The following is a 22172-nucleotide window of genomic DNA, read 5'->3' as shown; positions in this document are numbered from 1 at the left end:
TAAATAGTCATTTCATATTAAATTTCTAAATTTACTGTAAATTTTGACTTGTCATTTAATTTTCAATAAGTAGCTGATTTAATTTTGTACAGTTGTCAGTTTTGAAATAAATATTCATCAAAATTAATTTTAAAAAAACTGATTCTTTCCAAGCTTACATTTAACCTATATTCATTACATCATCCAATCGTTAACTTCCATCAAGAGTCTTAAACTGCCGCTTCTCTCTTCCCCCCCGTAGGTGTTACACTCACAATGTCTGCATATTGATGTTAGGAACGCCTGTATAAATTATCTTCGGAAAAACAGAGAAAAATTTGAAGCAGTAAGTAAATACCATTTTTCTTCCTAAGTATTTTTTTGCTCTTTTCCTAGCTCTGCTCTACTGGTTTGTAGCAGGGTTTTTAACAACTAGATTCTACCTAGGTAGGTGTTTAAAGCAAGTGCTTTAAAAGGAATTGCTGCTTGTTCACTATGTTGGGTGAAAAGCACAGTCCACACCAATTACTAAGCTTAACTAGTAAGAAAATTTTAGGGCAGTATACTACCACCTTAATGAAGCATAAAGCAAAAATAAAACAGAGCAGGATAGAGCAGTGATCAGTTACCCAGTCTTGGGGGGCAGGCAGGCTGTTTCTGTCATCATCAGATCGGATCTGGTGAATGTTCTGCATTTATCTCCTCCCCCCCCCCCCTCCCTTTGTGCCTGAATGATGTTACAGGATATAAAGGATGTGTACATAACAAATTATTAAAGCTACCATATCTTTAAATATTGTCATATGTATATCATAACTGACCCCAAATCCTTCTAATACATTATTACTTATTCTGATAAAACTCTAATTGGCCTTTTCTTATCTTTTTTTTTTTCCCCCCTGTGCTACCCTCCTCCTTACTCAATCCAATCATTTTTTTCAATGCTTTAATGTGTTCCATTATTTCTTAAAACAGTTGTGTTATTCTTATGTATCTGTTTCTTGTGGCCTTGGAGTTATTTGGTTATTTTTCTCCAGTCAGTATCCATCCTCCCTAGTCTGTCTTATTTTGGAGATCCACACCTGGCTAGTAAATCACACATTTGTCTGGTTTGCTTTGCCTCATTATCTACACAGACCAAGAATTCATTGAAGATAAGGCACAAACCATCTTTATGAGTTTTTTTTTTTTTTTTTTTTTAGCAGATTCTAGAACTGTGTCATAAAACACAGAAAGCAGAAAAATTTGCTTTTACATTTTCTCATAACACTATTAAATATATATCTACTTTTCTAACACTGTTCATTATACATTTCTTTACAACTAATAACTAGACCCCATGAGCTTATTGGAAGATATACATTTCTTGGAATGTGCTCTCCCCCCCCCCCCCCTTTAAAAACGTGTACTAACCATACTAAAATAAAAAGCTATTCAGCTGTAGGTTTCCTGTGGTATTGCTCTAGACTATTAATAGATTGCTGAAGAATGTTCCCACTTACTTTATAGCAGTCATAATATAATTGTGTAAGTAAATTCTCACATTTTGATGAGTATTACATTTTTACCATGACTAAGACTGAGATTTGATTAATAAGGTGTCATTGATACTAATGGATTTTTAAAGTGACTTTTTTTATTTTATTATGTGGTGTGATCATGTTACATGGAGCTTTTCAAACTTGTAAGAAACAAAGTTCCCCAGTAAGGGGCCTATAGTCTAATTCTTACAAGCAATTTATAGTTTTATAAGGAATACCGTGTCTGTAGATGTAAATTCTGTAATTGCAAACCTCTGAAAAAAATCATGGAACATGATTTTTACATCCTATAATAATCTTATAGTAGCATTTGATGATTGTAATCAAAGGTGGTAGCAGCAGCATTTAGAGTTTGTTTACATTTGATAAATATTTGATAACTTATGATGATAGGTCAGTGCAGAAAGGAGTACACTGTTCATGCTCTTATTTATGTGTAAAGGTCATCATAGGTAACACACAAAAACAAAGGTTCCATTGCCCACTCCTTAAATTTTCAAATAAGTACCTTTATGCTTTCTTCCATGCTGCTCCATGTGCTTGAGAGGTACTCCTTGCAGACATTCACAGATTCTTCTTAAAACCTCCTTTGCCAAGATGCTTACAAAAAACTTGACAACAGTTAGGCTTTGGTGTGCTGAAACCTCTACCTATCATGCTGACCAATATTGTCTCATTGTTTCTTTGTACTCCTACATCTGTCTCTCAGTATCATGTTAGACTGTAAGATCTTTGGGGTGGGGACCATCTTTATGTTCTGGTGTTTGTATAGCACCTCGCATAGTGGGGTCCTGGTCCATGACTAGGGCTCCTGGGTATTATGGTAATTAACAATCTAATAAACCATTTTCGGTCATATTTTTACAGTTTATAGAGGGGCCATTTGAAGAGTACTTAAAATGTTTGGAAAACCCACAGGTATGTATTACTTAAACTTGCATTATAGAATATAATATCTATTTATTTATTTTGGCTGACTGAAATTAGATTAAGATATCTCAGTGCATTATATGTAGATATGTAGAACGTGTACAGACACATTTGATGTATGCATACACTGTTTTGGAGTTTGAATTTATTTGAAAAAAATTCTCTTTCAAAAATGACAATTTTGAAAGATCATAAAATTACATGTGGGCAGATGCTTACTTCTGTATTTGTTTTCTTTTTGTGTGGTATGACAACAGTGTATGGAAGAAGAGGACTATGGTTTCTTAAGCAGTTTTTGTTCAGTCTCTGGCTGCGTTTCCTTCTTTAATTATGTCATAGTCTTTGTCACCACCACCAGCAGTGGTACCACAGTTGGCAGGCCTCTGCTTCCCACATGACTATATCTCTCTTGTTGGTATGTGAAATCTATAGAGTGAGAGAGACTGGTGTTCCAGGGAGTATTAACTTACCTACAGTACAATTGTTATGTTACTCTGAAAGGGAAACACATTTTTAAAAAATGAACCAAAACAGTTGTGGGTTTTTTTTTTTTTTTTTTTTTTTTTAATTTTAAATATTCTTTTAAAACCCAAATGTCACTCCCTTGTGCTAGTGGACAAGCATCAGAAAATGAAACTGACCAGTTTTCTTTATACAAGCTTAAGGAAGTACAAATGGTAAATAAAAACCTAAATGGAAATTCTCTCAGTTTGTTATCTAAGGTGCTAGCAAAGGTGAGGAGATTTGGCTTTTGAAAATATGATGTTTAACTCTCCAGAGTATAGGAAAAACAAAGTAAAAAGAAAGTGGTGCAGTAACTACATTACTAGATCTAGCTAATAAAATATTTTTTTAAGAGTGAGACATTTTTAATAACATGTACATGCACCCATTCTGAGAGGTCCTACCATGACCTTTCTGCCATTCCAAAAAGGTCATGAGACTGTATGGCCACCCAAGTGAACTTTTGTTCTCAGCTTCTAAAAATGATCTGCAAAGGAAAAAAAATGGATTTGTGTCTTATCTGCGTAGGGGTGTCTAGTCACTGGTGAAACTATAGTGATGTAGCTGCATAGCACAAACTCCTAGTCTAGATACTCTGCACTGATGTAATCCATAACTTTCTCCCTTAAACTAATTTAAATCGTGGTTTACAGCAGGGCAGCATGTTTACAGTAGAGGTTGCATTGATGCAACTACATTGGTGGCAAAACCCCTGGGCATAGACATGCCCTATCATGTGTACAAAAGTCAGGAGAGCTCTACCTGTATAATGTAAAATGAGCTGTTTTGCTTTTTATTTTTAAAGAAGCCAAAGAGGACACACGGGGTGTTACTTTTACTCCTCTCAACTACATTTCAGAAAATAGGCAACTAGAAATTCACCTTTCAGCTCTGTCCTAAATGAATTTCAGTTAATTTAGTTTAGTATGAAATTAACAAACTTTTAAAAAAAACCCTGAAGAATAAAAACTAAAGGTCCAGTCACATCTTATATAAGAGTTGTTAGTGCATTAGGGTGGTAATGAATACAGCAACTTTCACTTCTTAGGGATTGTTTACAGTAGGAGTTTATTATGCCTTGTTAGTTTGTGTGCATTAAAATGACGTGCATCCACACAACACAACTCTGAAAGCATACTAACCAGTTAGTTAATATGTATTCTTTAATGCACTTTGAAAATGTATTAAGTTAATTGCATATTGAGTTAGAGGTTTGAATCTGGCTATGTTAGTATTGACCACAGCTCTTTATCATCTGTCAGCTGTTTGATCTTTGAGAAGCAAGGGTTAGTCTCATTCTAGATACTAGTGGATAGGTGTGCACATAAAAATAACACCACCAGAACCATGATTGTTTGCTTTTTTTTTTTTTTTGTTGGCAATCTCTGCAGAACTACATGGTTATCTCTGAAGTGGTCCCTCCAGTTAAGCATTAAGGCACTCCACCAGTCATGTTGAAGAAGCTTGTGTTTGTTTTCTGTGTCTGTCTTGGAATTTGATTAAACAGAAGACTTGAATTCCAGGACACTCATTCCAGTACCTTTTTGTACCTACATTAAAGAACAGAATTTAAAATGTAGGTTTTGAGTGCCAGGTTGCTTTGATATTACTTCTCTAAAGGAGAATCTTGACAACCCGTTCAGATTTGTTGAAGGAATAACCGAGAATGGATTAAAGAGAGCCATTAGAATTAATTTGGACTTTCAAAAAGTCTTTGATAAAGTTCTCACTGGAAAATATTGGAGTGTCAGAATTGCTTCTCTGCTTTACTCTTGCACTGGGTGCGGAATTGCAGAAGTTGGTAACTTACTGAAGTCCATATGTGCCCCCTCTCTGTCCTGTTTGTGGCAGGGAAGTAATGGCTGCACAGAATCTACTGTCCCTCTTGCACATGGACCCAAGGTCCAGGGATGCTGTACAGGGGATTGTAGGTGGAGAGTATGATTTAATCCTCTTTATAGCCTATGTGGCTGTGGTAAGATCACTCACAAGCTGCAGTTACACTAGATAGGAACAAATTTTACAAGGCATGTCAACTATTGTACTTCAGGACAGTGGGCCCCTAAATGCCTGATCCAGCACTCCCTGAAGTCCATGTTAGTCTTTTCATTGATTTTTAATGGGACGTGGATTGTGTCCTAACTGCCTGGAGTTTGCAAGACTCTTCCCTCCCTATATAGGCAGCAATATTGTGTAATTGTCTAGTATGGGTGATTTATACTTTCTTCTGAAGCATCTTGATACTTACAAACAAGGTACCAGACTGGATGGACAAATGGTTTGTAGGTGGAGAGTACAATTTAATTCTTTTACATCCCATGTGGCTGCAGTAAGATTGCCCACAATCTGCCGTCACACTACATAGGAACAAATTTAACAAAGGGATGTTATGTGAATTCCTATTACATTATGCTTTTTAAAGCATATTCATATGATATTGAGTTTAGAACATCTATTAAAAAAAGAAAAAAGGCATAGCGGGGGAAAAAATGAACGCTGATAGACATGATTTTCTTATCTTCAGGGTAATAACCATGTACTACTTTCTTGCTGATTAACTTAAGGGGCAGGGAGGGAAGACAGCAGATTCTTATCTCACTATGATACTTATAGGTGAATGTATGCAGCAACAGCAAGTGGGCAATATAGACAATAAGTTGTCTGTCCTCTTTCCCACTTCTCATTGGCAGTAATAATTGGTTATGAAACAAAAGATCTTTCAGGGTAAAAGGCAAGATTTTTGCACTGTCTAGGCTGTAGTATCTTAGTTCCCCATTGTATTTAGAAATAGAAATAATAGTATGACACCTCTCAGAATGGGTGCTTATTTAGGCCTGTTTCTCTTTCTTTAATTTAAGACCTGCAAGGACAGTTTTAAAGGTATTGGGTAAAATTTTCAAAAGCACCTAATAGACTTAGGAGTGGTGACTTTTAGTGGGAGGTAGGCTTCAAAATCAGTTTTCAAAATTTTACCCATTGGTTGCCTAGGTTGACTGAAGTACCTTTACAACTTTATTTTCATTGCGTTTTGATCCCAGATTACATTTTCTTATGCATGATGATCTTTCATTCTCTAAATTTGTGAAGAGAACAACTGTGAAAAACCGTTTCTATACACTATTCCAAGTTACAAAATCTATGATTTTGATGTTCCATATTCCAAAATGAGTGTGACTACACAAAGTAAAACCTTTGGCTGAAATCCAGAATGTTGTGTATTATCTCATGGAAGTGATTTTTTTTTTTTGCTTTTTTTTGTTTTTTGTTTATCCAAATGTGCAATAAAACTTTAGTTTATTTGAAAGAATTGCTTTGTTTTTCTTTTTCCATATAGGAGTGGGTTGGACAAGTGGAAATAAGTGCCCTTTCTCTTATGTACAAGTAAGCAAAATTTGAATACTATTTAATGAGTTGTATAATGGGAAAAATGCAACCTATTTCAGTTAATCAGGTGTATATATGAAGTATTTGGCTAATTAAACATTAATTGAAAAATTTGCTCTTTAAATAATGGATCATTCATGTTGAAAAACCAAACAATGTCAATGAAATATTACTTTCAAAGTACTAGGTGAGCTTTAGGTGCATGAAGTTGCATGTTACTTTGTGTGAGGTTCTATGCGGTTTGCATTTTAGGCAGCCAGTGAGACTCAGTTTTAGAGCCATGGACTCTGGACAGATGAAAGATGATAGAACTGCTGGTCAGGACATATTTAATCTCTAAGGACAGGCTGCTGGTGGTCTTGTTGCTTCATTACTTTTTGCTGGCTAGTTATGGGCCAGATTTATCCCTAGTGTAGACAGGCGCAACTCCATTGAAGACAGTCATTTCACTTGCTTGCACCAGTACTAAATCTGGATTTATGTCTCTAGACAGAACCACTTACCTGCCCTCATAAATGGAGGGGGAAGTCTGGTGGTGAAATAAAAATAGATAAATTGCTTTGAAGGCAGGATATATTTGCATCCAGGACCCCAAGTGTTAAACACCAAGACAGACACACCCAAGGGAACCTCCTCTTCTCATTAGCAAGTGGTGGGAGGAGTGTGGTGCTGGTATTTCCCTGCAGAGTGAAAAATGCAAGAATCTTTTCAGCTTCAGACCCCTACTGGGCAGCAGCAGAGGCACTGGCATGTTGAGGGGAAACCACCACCTCCTCTTTCTGGAGGAGGTGGGAGGAAAAATCGTGTTTCCCTTCCCCCTTTCTGAGAAAAGAAAGGGAAGCAAGAGGAGGTATACATTTCCAGACATAGGGAGGGATGACAGGCTACTCTTGCCAGACACTAGTCAAGAAAAAAATGGAAGATCAGACCAGTTTCTGCTCCATCCCAATCTTTGTTACTAGCCTTTTGTTGGCTGATGTCTGGTAATTTTTTCTAGATCTCCTGAAAAAAGATGGCTTCCTTGAAAGATGGAAGAACTTAATGATCAAGGAGATTTAGAATACATTTTTCCTTTCCAAACTATTTCTTCTTGATTTGTTTTTAGAATATTTTTCTCTCTCTAAAAATTTACCTATGAACACACTAATCTTGCAGAGTTTATTAGTGTTTCTGATTTGATTAGGAGACTAAGAAATTGGAAAAAACAATAGTGATTACTGAACAAAGAATTAAAATAGTGGGAATTTTATCCAAAGGATAAATACAAAAGATAATGATTGATGTTTTCTTTCACTCATACTCTTGTGGAACAGAAAAGGCAAATAAGATAGCATGTGGGTTTTAACAGTGAATTTTCCAGTTCTTGTTAGTTTGTATCACATTTGACATTTTATATGCTACTTTTTATGGTAATAAAAGAAAAAAACTTCTTTTTAAATGCGAATTTGGAATAATATAATTTAGTTAAGGTATAATATGGAATAGGCTCTTTGTGTGTTTTGTGTTGAATCCTTCTAAGTGTGATATGGAAGTGTTATTTCCACTTGAAAAGCCATCACTGCATTTGTGCAACATCTACTTGGCAACACATACCTTTGTACAAGGTGAATCTCAGTGCTGGATTGACCGCTTTGGAGATGGAAATCGTCTAACTGCACAACAGTTCAGTGTGGCAGGGATAGTCCAAACTTCCTCATGTTGCCTCACCAATGTTCTTCAACTCTGTTATAGGAATAAGAAAGCAGCCCAGTCTCCATGCCTGTTAATATATTATTAATATTTGTATGCAAAGCAACAAATGAGTTTCAGCTGGTTACCATATTACATTAGCCATTTGACAAGAAATGAAACAAAATTAAGAGGCCTCTATACACTGTTGTTTTTACTTCTTGATTATAGTACCTTAACCATTCTAAACTAGTGGAGTGAGAAGTTCTATGAAAATTTTGAATAGTTACTTGGGAGAGAGAGGGAGAAACATCCAGACTTAAACTAAACTACCTTCTGCATTTGTCCAGATTGTTAATGCTTTGGTATTTATAACTCTGAATTTTATGGTCTGATGTTTCCAAGTTTAACTTTTACTGGTTTCATACAGAGAGATTCTATGTTAACTGAGTATAATGGATTTATATATCATGTTGTTGTTTCGAGGAATAGTATTGTATTCATTTGCAAGGTTCACTTGTACTTTGGCCTGGTCGAAATTCTCTGAATCTGTTTTTGGGCAGAAAATTGAGGGTTGTGTGTGGCTTTTTTTTTTTTTTTTTTTTTTTAGTGCCTAGTTTCCATGGTGTGTGTGGGTTTGTTTTTAACCAGAAAACTGACATATTTTGACTTAGAAATACTACTGTGGTACTGCATGGAAGTCATAGTTCAGTTGCCTCATGACCCCATTGTCCTCTATGGACTGGGTTTCCCCAAGACGTACTGTGGCCTAGGATTCCCATGATGCACTGCTTTCCCTCTCCAGGCAGGTGAAGGACCATAGTGCACCATAAGAGATGTAGTCCAATCAGAGAGCTTAGCCTATAGAGGAAAATAAGACAAGGCAACCAAACTATAGCTCCCATGAGGTACTGCACCAGGAGTTCCAAAATATTTTGGTATTTGAATTTCTGCTGAGAAAATCAAAATTTTCTGTGGCAAATAAGGTCCGTCCCCCCCCCCGCTCTGCTTATACTAATGTTACTCACTATTCTTGATTTTGGTGTGGGTTTTTTTTTTTTTTTTTTTTTAAGCAGTCTTATCCTTTAGATAGTCCTTGAATTTTCACTTGGATTCTCACTCTGAATATATTCACTTGAATTCTTGTTTTTTTTTCTAGGAAAGATTTTATAATATATCAGGAACCAAATGCTTCTCCTTCACGTGTAACTGAAAATGGCTTTCCTGACAAGGTAAAACAAAACCATCCAAAAATGTTTTTATGACTAATGTAAGATGCAGTTATCAAATAAAATGTTCTTAAAGCAAATAGGTAATCACAAGTCTCATTACTCAATACACAAGTAATGTATATTTTTAATAGCCTAGGACTTGTTACAGTTTGAGAATGTCACAACAGTCTTCTCTCTTTAATGAAAAATCAACAGTAAAATTCTCAAAACAGTGTGGCCCCTAGTTTTGGACATTTAATGGAACAATAGAATGAAATCATAACTTATGTCTACAGAAATAACTCAAATTGTAATATGTTAGTTATTTGGTTAGGTATTAATATGTAGTTGGTTTATTTAAAAAGGGGTCTTAAATTCCTTAGTATTGTACATGTTTATAATATCAAATTATCTGCTACAAATCAAACCTCTTACATACATTTTTCTGTATTAGTAGAATTTTTCTATTTGACTAGATCCAGTGAATATCCACAGAAAATTATAGTATATTTTTTTCTCTCTAGTAATTATGAAGCCCTGAAAATTTTTCAGCACAGTATGTGGGCACATAGCATCTTTTTTAATGCAATTCTGTGATCATTTTATAAAGTTAACATGAAAAATCACTTTCTCTCTTCTTCTCTAGATACTACTGTGTTTTTCAAATGGAAATCACTATGATATTGTTTATCCTATAGAGTATACAGAAAGAGCTGCTTTGTGCCAATGTAAGTACTATTTTGGTAGGTAAGCTTTGCAGTAAACTCTATGGTTTCACCAAGGGCCCCAAAAAGTGATTGCCATTTATTTTGAGCTATTAACAAATCTTCATGTAGAGCTCTCTTTCTTTGCTTAAAGTATAGTTGTACCTAAACCTACCATTGTAGTGATGTGGTTTTCAACTCATGTAGAACTACAGTCAACAAAGGCTGCATGATCCTGACCAGAGATTTGGATTATGATCTTGTCATCTTTTGAGACATGATGAAATTGATTGTGTATAATAAAGGAAAGAGAGATCAGTATTTATCATTTGTAAAGCTAAATGCAAAAGAAATAGAAAAGGATAGCCTAGGTTAGTTCCTCTTTATTGGGCCTGGATACTCTATCATTGAGACTTCAACCTCCTAATTCATAGTGAATTGCATTATCACTTGGCCACAATGCCAGTTTTATATCTGTACTCTAAACAATAAGAGAAAATTTGTCAATGTTAATCTTAGAGTCCTTGCATGTCTGAATTTCCACTGAAGTCAGATGTGTTAATGAGCATGAGTGAGAATTGAAGGGTTAGGTAAAAAGTAAAAGTAAAATAAACTTTTTTTTTTTTTTTAATTAGTATTGCAGTAATGCCCAAAGGCCTCTGTCAGGTATTAGGGCCCACTGTGCCAGGCACTCTACAGACATAGGCCTTCATTCTTCAATAGGGCACAGTGTGCATGCCCATCCAATTGCACGACTGGAGTCAGTCACTACCCCCAAGAGCTGAGGGCTTAGTTTTTAGTTGTGCTGAGCATCCACAGTTGAAATCTATGGGAACTTCAGGGGCTCTGCACTTGTAAAAATCTGGTGCTTATAAGCTGTAAACTGTTGTTCCATTTCTTCTTCACCTAACATTTCAAAAAGTTTTCTTGACACTATTTAAAATAACCTCTCAAATGTTGAGTAAAATCTCATTTACAATCATTAAATCCTAACTGATTTCCCCCCCAGCTCTTCTTTATGAATTGTTGTATGAAAAAGTGTTTTGTACTGATGTGAATAAAATCCTAGTGGAACTTGGTGTGACAGAAGAAAATAATGGTAGCAGTGAAGTGTCTGATTCAGATTCAGAAGACGACAACTGCAAGTAAGGGATATTTTAAAATTAATTATTCAATTATGGTTGAGCAATTCACAGTGATTAGATATTCAGTAGAGCTCCTGGCAGGAAGCAAAATGCTGTGTCATTTTTAATGCTGTGTGTCATTATTTTACTTTCAAGGGGGAGGAAAAAGGTCAAGGGTGAATTGTAATGCTCATGAAAGTATGAAATTAGTACTGTTCACTAGATCTTATATAGGATTTTGTGGTGCCTTCTGCAATCAGAGGGGTGGTTTTGCCTGCATTCCAGGTTTGGCTCACCTGTAGTAGAGGAAGTTCTATCCCTGCTGCATGCCCACTCTTCCTGTCAAACCACAGAAGCAGCTCTGTGGGGAATTTGGCAGTGTTCCAGCTCCATATATGAGGGAGGGAATGTAATGAGGTATGAGGGTTGGCTGTGTAGGATTCTCCTCCTCCTGAAAACCATTGGAGGAAACCACTTCAGAAAGAAGGTCAAATTCTGATCTTGTTTAAATGTGTGTAAATAGTGAGTAACTCCATAGACTACAGAGGAATTATTCCAGATTTACACTGGTGTAACTGAGAGCAGAATTTAAACAAGAATCTGCTTCAACTTGTGATGCTTCCTTCTCTGTGGAATGCCCACTGGGAGGCGTCCCAGGGCAACTGGGGGAGCCCTTGGCAGTATGGCTTTTGCAATGTATCAGTATTTGAGCATATGATGCTAAATAATAAGGTATTTTTGTAACTGAGAGGGCATATAGTCATTTGAGACTAGACTGAGACCACCAAACTCATCTTTCTTTTTTACTTTATCCAGATTTCCAATGAGAGAAAGCTAATGCTTGTAACCTTACTCCTGTCTCAACACAAATTACATACAATTTGCTGCTTTCATTAAGCAGTATTTTAAAATTATTTTTTCTTGTTTTTAGGGAAAAGTTGAGTTTAGTGTGTGTTTTCTTAATTATTTATCTGGAGGGAGTTTTATTTTTTTTTTTTTTTGAGGAAGAGTTAATCTAATTTTCATAGAAATTAAAATTTTTGCCATAGCTGCTATTGTGTAATGAAGAAAGCAGTAAACTGTTCAAATGCAGTTATTAGAAACAAATGATGGTTTTTTTCCCCTCTGTTCATGGGAAGCAAATTTTCTAATAGCAGCAGGTGTAGAAGATGAAGGGAAAATGAGAAAGTAAATATGAGTTGATTAAATCGCCTCATTTGTTTCTTTAGTTGAGTTGGGTTGTTTTCTCTCAGGCCTGTTTGCTAAAGTCTTAACTAAAGGACTTACATTTCCAGTTTCAAACTTTTACTGGGTGAGTTGCTAATCTGATTTGGAACTGTACAGTCTATACTGAATTTTATTTGTGAATGTAATGAGAGTAGCTTTTATTTTGGGGAACTTCATAATTATGCCTCTAAGAGCAATATATTCACCATTGCATATAGTGTGAGATTTCATAACTTCATTACGAAGGTTATGGGTAATTCTTGTGTACAATATGGAAGGTATTTCTGACCAGTTTGTGAATCCTAATTTTAACGGTGTCATTTAAAGCATCTTCTTTTTTACAGAAGTAAAACTGCTGCAGTTAATGATATGAATGGATTAAAGTCTTTTTCTGGCAACAAGGTATTTTTACATTAACACTTCTTTCCCACTTAGTTGTACTTGGCTGTATTTTACAAAGGTTAATGTTTCTTGAGTAACTTGAGTTTCTTCATTTTTAAATATGGTACATTAGGAGAATTATATAGTTGTTAAAATTATATTCAAATTTGCATTTGAAATTTCAGGGGTTAGGGGCCATCCTTACTGTTGCTTAGTGTCTAGTTTTGTTGCTGTATGTTGAAAGGAAATTCCCTTGAATTAAACTTCCATAGCTGTTAATGCTTTTATGAGCACCTAACTGCTTTACATTCCAGTTTGAAGCTTATGTGAGTGATATGATACTAAATGAGCTGCTATAAATCTCTATGTATTTGATCACTTGCTATTTTGTTCTGTTTTGTACAGCACCTTAAGAACAATGGAAATCCTATCTCATTTTTGCCTAGAAAAGTTCTTAAATCACTCAATCCGTCATTTTACAGAAATATTGAATATGAAGTTTGGCTACAGTCAAAAGAGGGTAAGTTTAGTATTTAAGGCCCCATTGAGAGCCCCTTTCTGTCAAGCTGATTTATAAGGGTGGGCCCTGTGGAGTCCCAAAAATGCTATGAGCAGGTGCAGGGATCTGCCCACATGTGTCAGCTTGCAGATTCAGGGTGTAAATAGTTATTTCAGTCCCAAGATACTAATGGGACAAAAATTTAATTAGATTGTTCTTTGTTGCAGTGCCTAAACTATATTTTTATAACAGGTAGAAAATTACTGTAATCTGACTGCTATATACTGATGTTGTTTACAGATCAGCAAAAACGGGATTTTTCCATTGCTGCTGGCATGCAATATTCAATTGGAGATAAATGTAAAGTAAGTAGTTGGCTGAAATAGTAACTTCTATGCCTTGTGGCCTGGAGACCAATTTTTTCCTTGGCTTTTGGTTTAACCGCATTGTTAATATTTTCTATTTAAAATTTTTTGCTTACATTTAAATGAGTATGTTCATTTATTATGTGAATACCCTGAGTTGGAAACTCTGCCAATAAAGATGCAGTAGGATGTGCTTGGGAAGTATAAAGCGTGATAAAATTTGTTGTGCAAAAGGCCTCAGTCCTGCGGACACTCATGTGCTTAACTTCCCAAGTTACATTCAGTAGGACAGTTGATGTGCTTAAACTGAATCACATGCATAAGTGTTTGCAGTATCAGGGCCTGAGTCCTCATCCAAAAACTAACATTTGCACCCAGTCTTAATTTTATGATGTGTTTTAGGCCATTTATTGTAGAATAAAATGGTTTATTTAAAAAAAAAAAAATCGGTTTCTAACTAGGAGTAAAGTAGTGCCGTTTTGGGCAAGAACGCTGGGGATATTCACAGTGAAACAAGAAGACACTGAAACAGAGTTAAAAAGATGGAGATTTTGCTATAAGCAGTGTTTCTAAGCATGCCCTGTGGATTCTGTTGCAAGTAATGGAAAGTTTGTTTATCTTATGTTTTTTCTTATATTCTGTACTAATAATGCCTAACTTAATTGTTGTAATATCCAGGCATCACATTATTGGAAAGGGGAAAAGTGACAGCCGTTCTTCTGAATTTCTTGATGAGAAAAAACAGTGATTAGATGCTTAAAAACAATAAATCTTGACATAAAACAAAGTGGGAAAAATCGTAATACTTAACTGTATTTTCATTATGCATCCAGCATTCTATTGTATTATTGTAATGCCTACGGGACCATTTGGGATTCAGGGCCCCATTGTGATAGGCACTGCGCATGCACATGCGCACACACTCTCCATGCTCCTGGGATTTTACAATCTCTGTATATGACAGGATAATGATAGCTGCATTTAAAAAACAAACCAAAAAACCCTAACAAACAAGTGGGATGGGGAGAACAGGATAAGGATAAACAGCGAAACATACGTGATTCGTGTGGTGTGAGAAGCCTCAGCACATAAAATGCCTATAAATGTTTTATTGTTTCTTAACCTTAGGAATGTAAACATATTTTGTTTGCAGAAACCAGAGTTAATCATTATCATGACTTATTATTATTATTATTATTTTTTTTTTTTTTACAGAAAATGAAATATGTTTTTATTTAAAAAATAAAAACACTGACAAAATGATTGTTTCAGGAGGGAAACTTTTGAAAGGACTGGTATTAGTGTCTCTAGTGTCCCCCATGAGACTAGATTAATAAAGTCCCATCTGTGTCAAAAAATGTTTTATGCTGGAATCTTAACCAAGCTGAGCATTAGGACTCTTTTCAAAACAGTATGTTGCTATTCTGTTCTCTAATGTGTTACTTTAAGTTTCAGAGTAGCAGCCGTGTTAGTCTATATTCGCAAAAAGAAAAGGAGGACTTGTGGCACCTTAGAGACTAACCAATTTATTTGAGCATAAGCTTCCGTGAGCTACAGCTCATGCTCAAATAAATTTGTTAGTCTCTGAGGTGCCACAAGTCCTCCTTTTTCTTTTTTGCTTTTAAGTGTTGTTCTATGTTGGTTTGAAGGCTATGATTTCTCCAACACTTCATAGAGTAGTGCTGTTGGGGACTCTTTTTTTTTGTATACGGTCATTCAAATAAGTAGTATGGGTTAAAATTTTCCTTTGATTATTTTGAACACCATCACTGAAGCAACATTTCTTGATGTCTCCCAGGACTTCTGTTATTGCCAAGGGGGCAGTTGCTGACATTGCTGGGTGTTCAAGGGTTAAATCTTCCCTTTTCTTTATGTAATACTCACAACATCTTTTTCCTTATAACTTTTCCACAGGTGCGCTTAGACCACAATGGGAAATTTTATAATGCCCATATCCAAGAGGTTTGCTCTGATAATGGGCCAGTTATTGTTTTTGTAGAAGAGCTTGGAGAAAAGTAAGTAAACTTTTCATATATAAATTTGTCATATAGAACTTTATTAATGCAGCTTCCCCCTTCTTAGTGTTTGACACCATCTGCGTGATCATTTTGACATAGCACTACTTCAGATAAAGGGCTGGGTGCATTTCAACAGCAGCTGAAACTGTCTGAACAACAGTTACGTTGATATTATAAAAGGGTGAACTTACTCCCCAACCCTATCTACACACAGCATAAAAATATCTTGTAGCTGTGTACCTCTGTAAATTAGTGTGTGTGTATTAGGGCTGTCAAACAATTAAAAGTATCATGTGATTAAAAAAATTAATTGCGATTAAACAATAATAGAATACCATTTTCTACACTTTCAAATATATTGATTTCAATTAGAACACAGAATACAAAGTGTACAGTGCTTATTGTATTGGGTTATAATAAAAAATAAATATAAAAGTACTCTAGTGCAGTCTTTTTATAATGAAAGTTGAACTTACAAATGTAGAATTATGTACAAAAAATAACTGCATTCATAAACAAAACAATGTAAAACTTTAGAACCTACAAGTCTACTCAGTCCCACTTCAGCCAGTCGCTCAGACAAACAAGTTTGGTTACAATTTGCAGGAGAAAATGCTGTCCACGTCTTGTTTACAATCTCATCTGAAAGTGAGAACAGCCTTTCACATGGCACTGTTGTAGCCGGCATCGCAAGATATTTACGTGCCAGAGGCGCTAAAGATTCATATGTCCCTTCATGCTTCAGCCACCATTCCAGAAGACGTGTCTATGCTGATGGGTTCTGATTGATAATAATCCAAAGTAGAACAGGCTAATACATGTTCATTTTCATTATCTGAGTCAGATGCCACCAGCGGAAGGTAGATTTTCTTTTTTGGTGGTTTGGGTTCTGTAGTCTCCGCATCAGTGTTGCTCTTTTAAGACTTCTGAAAGCATGCTCCACACCTTGTCCTTCTCAGATTTTTGGAAGGCACTTCAGATTCTTAAACCTTGGGTCGAGTGCTGTAGCTGTCCTTAGAAATCTCACATTGGTGCCACCTTTGCATTTTGTCAAATCTGAAGTGAAAGTGTTCTTAAACAAACAACATGTGCTGGGTCATCATCTGAGGCTATAACTTGAAATACATGGCAGAATGTGGGTAAAACAGAACAGGAGACATACAGAAGTACCCTCAAGAAGTTCAGTCACAAATTTAATTAACGCTTTTTTTAAACGAGCATCAGCATGGAAGCATGTCCTCTGAAATGGTGGCCGAAGCATGAAGGGGCGTATGAATCTGGCACGTAAATACCTTACAACGCCGGCTACAAAAGTGCCATGCGAACACCTGTTCTCACTTTTCAGGTGACATTGTAAATAAGTAGTAGTCGCCAGTATCTCCCATAAAAGTAAACAAACTTGTTTGTCTGAGTGATTGGCTGAAATAGAACTAAGTGGACTTGTAGGCTCTAAAGTTTTACATTGTTTTGTTTTTTTTGAGCGCAGTTATGTAACCAAAAAAACCCCTACATTTGTAAGTTACACTTTCACGATAAAGAGATTGCACCACAGTACTTGTATGAGGTGAATTGAAAAATATTTCTTATTTTTACAGTGCAAATATTTGTAATAAAAAATAATATAAAGTGAGCACTATACACTTTGTATTCTATGTTGTAATAGAAATCAATTATATTTGAAAATGTAGAAAAACATCCAAAAATATTGAATACATTTCAATTGGTATTCTATTGTTTAACTGTGCAATTAATCACTATTAATTTTTTTGAGTTAATCGCATGACTTAACTGTGATTCATCGACAGCCGTAGTATATTTATTCTTTAATAAACTCAAATTAGAGCATTTTCTGTACAAACTCCAAATCTAGACAGCATGATATTGTCCCACCAGGGAATTACTGGTACTGCTTCTATAATTGGATGCTAGAACTGAGGCTAACTTTTTATGTTAAAAGTGTTGTGAAAGGGAATAGTAGACTCATGTAATAGCTAATTAACTCCTTAGTCTGCCTGATTTCATACAGAAAGAGTTGTGTGTTGATTGAATTAATAGTCATGTCTTTATCCCCAGATAGCATGACAACATAATGGCTCAGTTATCTGAGCCATCTCCCTTAAGTTCTATTGCAGGTGCTGTAACTTCTTCCTCACACTCTCTCTCACAAAATAACTCCTGGTCACATGATAAGGGCTGAGGATAATTGCTGAGGGAAATCTCTCCAATGCTAAGGTTTGAAGAGAGGAATCCAGACATGGAACACTTTCTCTTTCATAGCATTGGGAAGGAAGGAGTAAGACACTTGGCAATTGTGATGTCATCTTGCAAGATAGTATTTTATTTTGCAAATTTGCTCGAGTTATATTAGAACTACCTTAAATAGGTTCATGGAGTAACAGTCAGTTACAGTTCAAGTTAAACCATTAACTCATCCACGCCCCACCCACCAAACTGAATATCTTCATTTCAGATCATTCAAATGCCACTTTCAGTTCATGCTACCTGCCTAGATAAAAGCAAGCAATGCTCACTAATTTAAAGTTAGTTTATATCCCTGTCTATATCCCTAAATCTGTAATGTTCCTGGTGAATTTATCTGCCCAGTTTGCTGCTCTTTGACATTCTGAAAGATTAAGATGGAAAAGCCCTGTAGTTTCCAAATCAGGGATATATGTATGTATTTGTCCACAAGCTTTAGAAAGTGCTGATAAGTTGTCTGTCTTGACTTGATATTTTCTGTAGTTTGCTTTAAAATGACTACTTAGTGAAGGGAGGAAAGGTAGACATTAATAGAATGTTCTTACTACCCTTCTGCCTTGTCTTTTGTGTCAGGATGTTAAAGTATCTATTTAATACGTAAAAACAGATAAGCTATTCTCCCTCCCTTCTCTATCTAATGAAACTTGTGTTTGGGTTATTTTTCATTAGCATCTTTATGAGTTAAAATTGTGTATGTTCTGTACAAATTGTTGAAAACTTTCAGTTTGGAATCCTGTTTCCGTTTGAGAACTCAAAACCATAATACTTTTAAACGTGTGTGTGTGTGTAATTTATTTTTTACTGTCCTGGTTAAGCCTCATGCAACAGGTAAAACACAAGAGCAAAAGAAACTTGAATGTAATTCTCCCAGAAACAGAAGAGAGGCTTCTGTCATAGTAAACATCTGGTGTTAATTATACAACCCCAGTCCAGTCTACAGACCTTTTTATCTTTTTTTTTTTTTTTTTTCCCCCTCCCTCTGTTATGCAGGCATTCTGTTTCACTGAAAAGCCTTAAACCACTTCCACAGGCATCTCCTATGGAGGGCTGGAATACTGTGTCAGGGAAGAAGATAAAAAAGTTCTCTACAGCATGTGGGCAAAATGTTCAGCCTGGTAGGATTCTTCCCTCTTCTAATTGTAGAAACTTTGTCTCTAGTAATTGTGAGAGAAATCTTATGAAATGGTTTTTGCATCATTGTCACAGAAGCAGACTGCAGAGGGCCAAAGAATCAAAGCAAGCCAATAAAAACCCAGTCAGTGCTACCTCCTCGGCAACAGTATGCTGTGGGAACCAGACAGCATCAGTTCTCACAGTCTCAGCAGACATCTACTGAGCACAAAACTCCAGGCAGGAATCCCTCCCAGTCTGTAAGGTAAAATGAGAAATAAGATCTTCATTATCTTGGACCTTGGCCATTTACAGCTCAAAGGCTTTTGTTTCTTGTGCATCCCAGCTGATGTTAAATACCAAATGTGACAGATACGGCAATATCCTTGAAAGACCTTATTGCATTAAGTTTATGTATTATTGTGGGCCGGGATTGTATGCAATCTCTTTAGAGGGGAGATGTGAAAGATGTGAGACCTGGGAGTTCAACAGACTATATTGAAATTGTGCCAGGCAAGTATGGACTTTTGGGACAATAAGTGTTAAGTGGATTTTCTGGGGAATCCCTAAGGAGGGGTTAATGCAAATTCCCCAACTCTGGTTATGCAAAAATGTAGCCTTTTGAAGTTACCTCCTGAGGAGAGGGTCATTATCTGCTGATTACCTGTTACAGAAGGCCAAGATCAAAGGCCTGAGCTGCATAAGGAAATGGCTGATCTGCCCATTCTGGGGTCTGTTTCTGGATCTAAAATAGATGGACTTGTAATCATGGGGAAAATCCAGTTGTGGGTTTTGAAGGACTAAAACCAACCAGATCCCTGTCTTGGAGCTGGGTGTGATGTCTGGTAAGCTTTTTAGCATGTGTGCAGGTTCTTTTATTTTCTCTGTAATGCTTTAACTCCAGAATAAATTTGCTTAGGAGAAGCAGTGTGGTAACTTAGAACTGCAGGCAATATACTGATCATAGCCCTCATAGGGAAAGCGGAGCACTGGTACTGTCTGTTTTTTTTTTTAAGGCTGTCTGGCTTGCTGGGTATATCACAGTGTAGGGCAGGGAGCTGTGCAGCCTTAAAATCCCTGGTCAAAGGGAAATGAGATGTGCCCCCACCTTATAGAGGGGATGGCTGGGAGCTGGAAGCCTGAAGTGGTTGCCCTTGGTGGACCATGGGCGGGGGAGGGAATATAGTGTGTCAGTTTCAGAACCCATTACATGATTTTATTTATTTATTTTTATGGCTAAAGGCTGTCTTGAGAGAGCCATTTAAGTTTCCAACGTAGCCATTGGGGAAAAGAAGAAATAGAACTTTCAAAAGAAAATCCTTAAGTATAAAGTTAATCTCCATCGTAGAGGTCGGGATATGTATGTGGATAGGAACAGATACGAATACTGGCAGTTACTTTAGAAACAGTAGTAAAATGATTAATGTCATTACATAAGTTGTTTTCAGTTCCTTTTTATATTGTTTGTTTGCTGTCCTGGTCTTTTGATTTTGCTATAGTGTGGAGGAGCACATGTACTATCCCCAGATCTGCTTTTGTTTTTGACAGCACATGTCCAAAATCACACTATAGCTATAGATTTAGGTACTTGGCAGATTTCTCTTGGGTTATGACTCTTTTTTCAGATGTTATCCAGGGACAAGACACACAGATTTTATTTTGTAATTAAATAGCAGTTTCACTTGGTGAATTCAAAAAGTGCAAAGGATTAAATAATCTTTAGAAAATATTCTGTATTGTTTCCAACTAGTACCCTATTACCGAGAAGTAAAAATAAGCTTGTAACTGTCAAACTGTACATGTGTACATCCTAAGCAAGGATGCATATAAATGTTAACATATTGAAAGAATTAATAGGAAATGTAGCATTGTTTACTGAAGTATGTTTGTGTTTTTTTTTTTTTCTTTTTTTTTTTTTCTGTTGTGACATTGATTCAGGTTCTTAATTTGACAGTGTTGTGAAACAGCAAAATACAGAATCTTTTTAGAAGCACTTCTAACTTTTGGTTTTGTACACTATTACTCATCTTTATGAGACTGTGATATTGAAATAAAATTTAAAATACTGAATTAGGTTACGAAATCTTGCTCTAAAACGAATCTTGTGTACAGGTTCATCACAGGACTTTGACATGGTGAAATGTTTGCGTCATTACATTTTTATGTAGTAGGCTGGAAAAGAAGGTTTCTGTATCTTCTATATAGTGAAGAAAAGTACATCACACTTATAAATAGCATTTCCGGTGCTGCCTTACACTTAAAGGATAGAGTATGCCTCCACCCTTCTTAAGGGATGTGAAACTAGCATTTCAGCTGCAGTGGACACTCACCAGCAGGCCAGCTCTGAACCATTCTTCTACAGCAGAGTTTCTGCTCACCTTTTTTTCTCACTTGGATATAGTAGGTAGCTTTTAGTCTCAGACGTGGCTCAGAATCCTTTGTTTTTTCTCTCTTGGTACCCTCTTTGGAGCACAACTGCAGCCAGAGCAAAGCACTCGGATGAATATTTGGGAATTTATAGGCACCTCTTTTATATGATTGAGCAGAAACAGACATGTTTTTTTTCAAGGGGAAATGAGTTTGGGGATGAAGGGAGTTATTCAGGCAGTGGAGGGGCATTCATTTCCATCAGTGCCTACGTACCAGTGCATCTAGGACAAATCTTAGGTATTACATCATTTCAGAATAATTTAGAGAATACTTTGAGGCCCTCTTTCTCCACAGTTCTTAAGTATTTTCTCCATTTAAAAGTTGGACTTGCGTAGTGTTGTAGTCCAATGACTGTCTCAATTAATTTTATATTTATTCTCACTATCAGAATTTTCAAAGTGCATCTAGTCCTTCATCTTTACTGAATCTGTTTCAAATTTGCTCTGCTTTTGCCAGCAGTCTTATGTAACTTGCATTGGCTGACAGTGTGGGATTCCCAAAAATGCTGGAGGGCAAAAGACAGCTCTGAGTTGACATAGAGATTTTATAAATCTAATCCACCTTTTCAATTTCTAATGTCTGAGATTCTGTGGGTTTTGATTTTGGTATCTGAGAGAGGTGTCCTCTTTTCAAAGCACACAGCTCACTTTGGGCAGAAATGTAGCAGGTGGTGGGCATTACTGAAAAACAAATATTCTCTTACTGTTCATGACTATCAAACAAGGGCTTAATATGAAGCTTTTCTCAAATATGGGAATGCTTAGTTGTCCTCAATGTTTTCTGATCAATCTAAAAGTAAAAACATTTAATCAACTCAAATATGAAATAAGTGTTTCAT

At 36.1% G+C, this 22172-nt stretch overlaps 1 protein-coding gene across 1 annotated transcript in view; it reads left to right on the top strand.

Moving 5' to 3' along the window:
- The window catches only part of OTUD4 (OTU deubiquitinase 4), a 42918-nt gene that overhangs the window by 3439 nt on the left and 17307 nt on the right, over nucleotides 1-22172 (top strand). Inside the window, exons 3-14 of the mRNA XM_074950942.1 lie at nucleotides 242-325; nucleotides 2388-2438; nucleotides 6289-6335; nucleotides 9166-9238; nucleotides 9864-9945; nucleotides 10931-11066; nucleotides 12617-12674; nucleotides 13059-13173; nucleotides 13453-13517; nucleotides 15432-15532; nucleotides 18785-18909; nucleotides 19001-19169. Of these exons, the coding sequence (XP_074807043.1) occupies nucleotides 242-325; nucleotides 2388-2438; nucleotides 6289-6335; nucleotides 9166-9238; nucleotides 9864-9945; nucleotides 10931-11066; nucleotides 12617-12674; nucleotides 13059-13173; nucleotides 13453-13517; nucleotides 15432-15532; nucleotides 18785-18909; nucleotides 19001-19169 (1106 nt within the window). The remainder of the gene's footprint in view (nucleotides 1-241; nucleotides 326-2387; nucleotides 2439-6288; nucleotides 6336-9165; nucleotides 9239-9863; nucleotides 9946-10930; nucleotides 11067-12616; nucleotides 12675-13058; nucleotides 13174-13452; nucleotides 13518-15431; nucleotides 15533-18784; nucleotides 18910-19000; nucleotides 19170-22172) is intronic.

The sequence above is a fragment of the Natator depressus genome, chromosome 4 (assembly GCF_965152275.1).
Source record: "Natator depressus isolate rNatDep1 chromosome 4, rNatDep2.hap1, whole genome shotgun sequence".
Taxonomy (NCBI): Eukaryota; Metazoa; Chordata; order Testudines; family Cheloniidae; genus Natator; species Natator depressus.
Note: the sequence above shows the minus strand (reverse complement) of the source record. Positions and strands in the feature narration are given on the sequence as shown.